The 7500-nt window shown below is 37.1% G+C and overlaps 3 protein-coding genes across 3 annotated transcripts in view; all 3 read right to left on the reverse strand.

The window, feature by feature from the left end:
- The window catches only part of LOC125043614 (histone H1-delta-like), a 6657-nt gene extending 4111 nt beyond the window's left edge, over positions 1–2546 (reverse strand). Inside the window, exons 1-3 of the mRNA XM_047639848.1 lie at positions 2466–2546; positions 1901–1946; positions 1298–1435 (exon numbers count right to left, since the gene is read on the reverse strand). Coding sequence (XP_047495804.1) covers positions 1298–1435; positions 1901–1946; positions 2466–2546 — 265 coding nt within the window. The remainder of the gene's footprint in view (positions 1–1297; positions 1436–1900; positions 1947–2465) is intronic.
- A 161-nt stretch (positions 2547–2707) lies between these two features.
- Positions 2708–3436, reverse strand: LOC125043615 (histone H1-delta-like). Its single transcript, XM_047639849.1, has one exon. It carries the CDS (start codon positions 3434–3436, stop codon positions 2708–2710), a length of 729 nt encoding a protein of 242 aa, XP_047495805.1.
- A 96-nt stretch (positions 3437–3532) lies between these two features.
- Positions 3533–6037, reverse strand: LOC125043616 (histone H1-delta-like). The gene is made up of 3 exons (XM_047639850.1): positions 5390–6037; positions 4946–5134; positions 3533–3604 (listed from the first exon to the last, which is right to left on the reverse strand). The coding sequence occupies exons 1-3, from the start codon at positions 6035–6037 to the stop codon at positions 3533–3535; spliced, it is 909 nt and encodes a 302-aa protein (XP_047495806.1).
- Positions 6038–7500: the final 1463 nt, after the last annotated feature.

Raw genomic sequence — 7500 nt, forward strand, 5'->3', positions numbered from 1 at the left:
ACAGGGGTAATTTAAAAGCAAATTGGATAACCATCTTGTCTCACCAAGAATGACCATTGTAACAAATGGAATGAGAAAAATATCTTTGCTATTATACTATTATTCACTATTCTCTCTATCTCTATCTGTCTATCTGCCTGTCTCTCTCTATGTTTCTCTGTATCTCCCGTTTTCTATCTCTATTTTCATATCTTTATTTCTTTCTATTTATTGAGCTTAATGTTATATACGAGTTTCTATTAACAGTGAAAAATGCATTTAATATGTAATATTAATCTTATATACAAGCAGGCGTTTACATAAACAATCATATGTAATATAAATCACCAGCTGTTAATAATATATATATATTTTTAACACAGAAAAAAAATATCTTTTCCCATTCTTTGTTGCTGTTTTCTTAACAGCCTATTTCTTTGCTGTCGCCTTCTTTGTTACTCCGTTCTTTGGCGTGCTCTTTGCGGTGGGTTTCTTTATCACATTCTTAGTGAGGACTTTCTTTGTTTTAGACTTAGAGAAGTGGGTTTCTTTGTGTCCGTGGTTTCTTTGCTTTGATCTTATTTGCATTAACCTTTGGTTCTTTTATTTTTGGTATCCTCTGGGATATAGATTATCTCGGGCTTATTAAAAACAATACTGTATTTTCATAATTATATTGATCAGAATGTACATATCACAAATACACTGAAACATAGACGGTAGGCATTCGTCAGGAGTGCCGTCAGCGAGTTGTTGGTAGGCGAAGGAATCAAGTCTCCAGGCCAAAACTGTCATGCGCCTGGGTAGAATAGCCCCGATAAAACAAGATAGCCACTGGTAGAGCGGGCGTCAGCTATCAGTTACTCAAATAGAGGCTGCAATAAATAGCTCCAGTTAAAATAGTTCTATTCCTCATTTAATTTTCACCATATCACTTCACTTCACTGTATTTAGTTCATCTCACCATTCACCCATTGTTGAATATATATATATATACATATATACATATATATATACATATATATATATATATATATATATATATATATATATATATAACATACACAAGAAAATTAAATGAACTTACAATGTGTTCAGGTGTGGAGCTCGGAGTAGATGGCAAACCATAGAATGGCAACCACCGACGATGGTTGACATGAGGCTTTGGTGGGGTCGAAGGTGCCATCCGAACGGTGGAGGCGAACCAAAGGGACACTTAAACCTCACACACACACACACCATAAACGCACAACACATACGCACAATTATTATGCACAAAACAAGAGATAACCATAACTAAACACCAGAAACCCTTTACACTTTATTTCTTTGTCCTTCTTCACTCCGTTTTTCTTCGTCGGTGGTTTGTTGGCGGACGCCTTCTTAGCGGAGGGCTTTGGGGATACTTTCTTAGCGGCTGGCTTCTTTGTGGAGGACTTCGGAGAAATCTTCTTTGCTGTGGATTTTGAGGTTTTTCTTTTCATTTCTCTTATCGAGCTATTTCACAAATAAACGCGCGATTTTTCTGCGTGTATGTGAAAACACCTATATATGTATTCATTACTTGTTTCATACTGAAATAAATAAATGGTCAAATGTAGCAAAAATAAATAATTTTGAGTCGACAGTTTTCGGATCTCCTTTTCAGTCTTTTTTTTCTTTTTCTTAGATGTTCCAGAAGCTAAGAAAAGTTTTGCTGCAACATTGTGTTCGTTCCTGACAGACAATGAGACATTCAAAACCTTTCTGAAATTAAACATGATAGCTGATCAGCCTGAAAATAGGAAAAGTTTATTCATGGATGTAATATATCTGGAAATTTTAACAACCAGCAAATTACAACCTTTGTTAAACTCTCTAAACCCTCTCTCTCTCTCTCTCAGTGGTAGTATTAGCGTTCTCGTCTAGCAATCTTGCTGACCAGCGTTCAAATCCCTTACACCAGTAGATGTTAACTCCGGCCGATCCTTGCACACAGGGGGATAATTTAGGGGCAAACATAAACAGACATCCTGTTACACCAAGAATAACCTACTTAACAAATGGAATAAGACCAAATTATTATTATTGTTATATTATCATTAGTGATTCTTTTTCAAATAACATCTGTTACACAGGGAAAAAAAATCGGTTATTTTCCTATTCCAACTTGCCTAGTTTGTGTGTCCTTACTGAAAATGGGATTCTGATAGATTCTGTTTTTATTCTGTATATATATTCTTTATAATTTTATTTTCTAGGTCTATATCTGTCATCGTTATTAAGCCGTCTTGATTACTACGAATTAGATTCCTGTTATATGGCGTTTAGAAAATACATGTTTTGTCTTTTGTTCTTTTTTGATAGCCGCCTAAACAGCTCGAGACAGCGATCAACGTTTGCATCATGAAGCAATTACCAAGAGTTTCTTCAATCAAGAAGATCCGGCATATTTTACCATAAAAAAAAATATGAATGACGCGATATTTCCTCTGAAATTACAGGACCAACAAGAGAACATATATTCGTCTGAAGAGGAACTCGTGGAGAGTTCGAAACGTCACAATTTCAGGAAGATATAAATTCATGATTTGTATTCAAAACTTCTGTTTCCACTAACTGTAGAAATGCAGTTAAGGATTTAATTTAACTGCAATACAGTCATTTACATAAATAATTGTGTACGGAAGTAACTGAAATATATAAATCAGCTGTCAATTATATAATTTTTTATTAAACTAAAAAAGGGTTAATTCTTCACATTCTTTGCGCTGGCTTTCTTTGTTGCATTCTTAGTGGGGACTTTCTTTGTTGTAGACTTAGAACTAGAGTTAGGTTTCTTCGCTGCTCCGTTGTTTGGTGTGCTCTTTGCGCCGGGTTTCTTTGTTGCAGTCGTGGCGTTGGGTTTCTTTGTTGCAGTCTTAGAAGTGGGCTTCTTCGGTGCAATCATAGTAGTGGATTTCTTCGCTGCAGTCTTAGAAATGGGCTTCTTCGCTGCAGTCTTAGAAATGGGCTTCTTCGCTGCAGTCTTAGAAATGGGCTTCTTCGCTGTAGTCTTAGAAATGGGCTTCTTCGCTGCAGTCTTAGAAGTGAGTTTCTTCGTTGCAGACTTAGCGTTGGGTTTCTTTGCCACCACCTTTCCCGAAGTCTTCTCCTTCTTCGTTACCTTCTTCTTGACAGAGTCCTTTCTGGGCGCAGCCTTCTTCAGCTCCTTCGAAAGTTTGAAGGAGCCGGAGGCGCCGGTGCCCTTGGTCTGCTGCAGGGATCCGCCGACGACACCCCTCCTCAGCGCCTGCTTCAGGTGCACGCCGGCGGCCCTCTCATCCCCAACCTGGAAGGAAGCGAGGATGAACCTGAGGATGGCTTGGCGAGAGGACCCGTTGCGCTCCTTGAGGGCCCTGAGGGCGGCGGCGACCATCTCGCTGTACTTGGGATGGGGGCGCTTGGCCGGAGGGCGCTTGGCGGACGTGCTCGACATGGCGACAGGACGGGAGCGACAAGGCGTTGGGAGGCTTTCCGATGCGATCGCGGCGACGCGGGAGAGGCAAGTGTAGCTCTGGCTGTGAGGCAGACCTTAATGAGGGCGCCGAGGGACGGGGATTCCCCGGTTCTCTCGAATGGGAGGACGCTCTTCGGCAGTGCACTTCTAGGGAAGGGAAACCGTTGGATGTGCACTTAATTCTTTACCGAATAATTTTCTATAATGAATGAATGGAATCGAGTTATTTCATTACTTCTCTAACAAATGCACACGCACGTGTATATGAAAATAGTCGTGTTACTTCTACACTGAAAAATAAGTAATTAAATATATGCTAAAAAAAAAAAGAAGAAAAAGTCGGATCGCCGGTTTTCAAATTTCTTTTTCTACTACTCCCTAAGTGTGTTTGTTTTTAGTTGGTAGGTGCACAATCTAATTTAATTGTGGTTATTTTGGCCAGAAAGTGAAAGGAATTTAAGCCCTTTCTGGAATTAACAGGAAACACATCCAGCCTGAAAATGTGCAGAGTTTAATCATGGTAATATTTGTAATTCTAACAACTGATAAACATACAGGCTCTGTAAAGAAAACATATCTCTATCTATCTCTCTTTACTCTCTCTCTATTTCTTTCATTTATTTATTTATTTCGTTCTATATATCTCCCACTGTTTGTCTATCTCTCCACCTGTCTTTCCACATCCCCAACATTAAATCCAAGAGACTGCAATTATTGCTTTTAGACATCGATTCACTGTCTTCGTGCATATTTGGCGCTTGTACAAAACGGCGTTTGTGTCACAGGAAATACGTTCTACGGTTCTAATATATTATATATTGTTTACCTTCTTTTCTTTAGTCTTATTTTTTATTTTTTAAATATTTGTTTAAAGGATATAACATTTGGTCGTCTATTAAATAACATATATATTACAACATCGACAAGAGAATAAAAAATCATTATTCATTTGATATTTCTCTCGTATTCCCTTTGTTTTTTCGACCTAGTTAAGATGCAATTCATCGATATTCATTGATAATACTACTCAGTGATCCTTAAGCTATGTATAAGTTCATATTAAAAGTAAGGAAAGTGCAATCAAGGAAGTACGTTTAATCTTATACACAAACAGACATTTACATAAACAATCTCATTCAAAAGTAACTCATATATATCAACAGTTGTCAATAATATAGCATTCAAAAATTGCTGTTTTCTCGACAGTCTGTTTCTTTGTTGTCGCCTTCTTTGTTGTTTTTTTTGTTGCTTCGTTCTTTGGAGTGCTCTTTGCGGTGGGTTTCTTTGGAGTCTTAGAAGCGAGTTTCTTTGTTGCAGTCTTAGTGGGTACCTTATCACTGGGTTTCTTTGCTGCCGCCTTTCTCGGGGTCTTTCTTCGTTACCTTCTTGGCTGAGTTCTTCCTAGCCGCAGAATCTTCAGCTCCTTAAAGAGCCTGGAGGAGCCGGAGGCGCCGGCGCCCTTAGTCTGCTGCAGATACCCCTCCTCACCGCCTGCTTCAGGTGCACGCCGGCGGCCCTGTCGTCTCCGACCTGGAAAGATGCGAGGATAAACCTGAGGATGGCTTGCCGGGAGGAGCCGTTGCGCTTGTTGAGGGCCCTGAGGGCGGCGGCGACCATCTCGCTGTACTTGGGATAGGCGCGCTTGGCCGAAGGACGCTTGGATATGAAATGAGGGCGCTGAGGGACGAGCTTTCCCGGTTCTCGAATATGCAGACGAATACACACTCACACACGTGTACATTAATATCTGCGTGTATCTACTTATATATCTGTGCGTGTGTTAAACTACATGCAATGTTATGAGATAGCATGATAGTACCTTATAGTGTTTTAATAAGATATCAAAACAAGAAAATTTGTATAACTGACTATGAATGTTTATTTGGCATCTATACATAAAGGAGTTCCTAACCAGGTTTATTTTTTGACCACCTTCTTGTTTGTGGATTTCTTTTCCGTTTTCTTAGCTGCAGACTTCTTGGTCACTTTCTTGGTGGCTGGCTGCTTGAGCGCGGTTTTCTTCGTCGGCGGTTTCTTGGCTGTTGCTTTCTTTGTCGTAACCTTTTCCTTTGTGGTTTTCTTCTGTGATTCCTTCTTCACGCTGGGCTTCTTCGTCACGTCTTTTTTGGCTGTGGTCTTTTTGGCGGATATTTTCTTCGCTGAAGTCTTTTTGGCGGATGTTTCCTTCGCTGAAGTCTTTTGGGCGGCTGGTTTCTTCACTGAAGTCTTTTTGTCGGCTGGTTTCTTGACAGTGGTCTTCTTCGCGACCGGTTTCTCCGCAGCGGGTTTCCTTCCCTCCGCCTTGCCTTCCACCTTGGCCAGCTTGAAAGAGCCAGAGGCCCCCGTCCCCTTCACCTGGACCAGAGACCCGCCGGCAACGCCCTTCTTCAGCGCCAGCCGGACATGAACGCCTGCTTTCTTCTCGTCCTCGACCCCGTAGAAGCTCAGGACGTACTTGAGGATCGCCTGACGGGAGGAACCACTCCGCTCCTTCAAGGCTTTGATGGCGGCGGCGACCATCTCGCTGTACTTGGGGCGTCCGGCTGCCTCTCCGGCTTGTTTGGCAGCACTCTCGACCATTATGGAAGTGAGATTTAAAGTTCTAATACACTCAACGATTCTCTGAAAAGGCGTTTGGTGAAGCCAAAGCCGAGGGTGTGTTGTGATGAGCTTCAGGCCTGGGAACATATGTATAGGGCTGTGAGAGAGGAATGAGGCTTCGCTACCTACCCCCGTTCCCTCCCGGGCTGCGTTGAAATCTCTTTTGGGTCTTTCTTGAGACTTTGTATTATTTTATTCCTGTTATTATTATTAATATCATTACTATTACATCAATTTTATTATTTTATTATTATTTTTATTATTATTATTATCATTACTGTTATCATCGTTGTTGCTGTTATTATAATTATTATTAGTATTACTATTGCATTATCATTGTTACTATTTTTGTTGTTATCGTAATTATTATCATCATCATTGTTATTACTATCATTGTTTTCCTTATTGTTATTATTATAATTACTATTATCATTATTATTATTATCATTATTATCATTACTATTATTATAATCATTGTCATTGTTATTATTATCATTTTTATTATCATTTTTATTGTTATAATTATTATCATTTTTATTGTTATAATTATTATCATTATTATTGTTATTATCATTATTATCCTTATTAGTACTTTCATTTTCTTCATCTTATGATTATTGTTATTGTTAATATTATTATCATTATCATTATTATTATTATTATTATTGCTTTTATTATTATTATCTTTATTATTATCAATATTTTTTTATTATTATTGTTGTTATTGTTATTACCATTATCATCATTACTATTATCATTATTATCATTATCTTTGTTATTTCTATCATTACTATCAATCATTCATATTATCATCGTTTTCATTATTATTATCAAAATTATTTATATTATTAATATGATAATTATTATTATCATTGTTATTATCGTTATTATTATTATTATTATCATTATTATTACTATCATCATCATTATCATTATTATTATCGTTATTATCATTTTTATTATTATTATTAGTATTTTCATAATAATAATTGCTATTACTATCACTATTGTTATGATTAACATTATTATTATTAACATCGCTATCATTATCATCATCATTATTCTTATTATCTTATTATTGGTATTATTATTATTGTCACTATTACTATTATTTCTTATATTGTCATCATTATTATTGCTATCATTATCACTATTGTTATCATCAATATTATTATTGTTATTATTGTTTGTCTTGCTATTATTGTTATCATTATCACCATTACTATCATAATCATTATTATTACTATTACTGTCCATTCATTTATCTATTCCAAATAAAGAAATTAAAAACTGCCTTCTTGGTATTATTACTATCATTATCATCATCATCATCATTTCACTTTTGGAGAATAATCAAGATGAAGTTTAGAAGGCTATGTATAAGAGTAAAAAGGCATATTTGACGCATTTTTAATGTTATACGCAAAAAGTTATATACGTAA

Source organism: Penaeus chinensis, chromosome 34 (genome assembly GCF_019202785.1).
Source record: "Penaeus chinensis breed Huanghai No. 1 chromosome 34, ASM1920278v2, whole genome shotgun sequence".
Classification (NCBI taxonomy): Eukaryota; Metazoa; Arthropoda; class Malacostraca; order Decapoda; family Penaeidae; genus Penaeus; species Penaeus chinensis.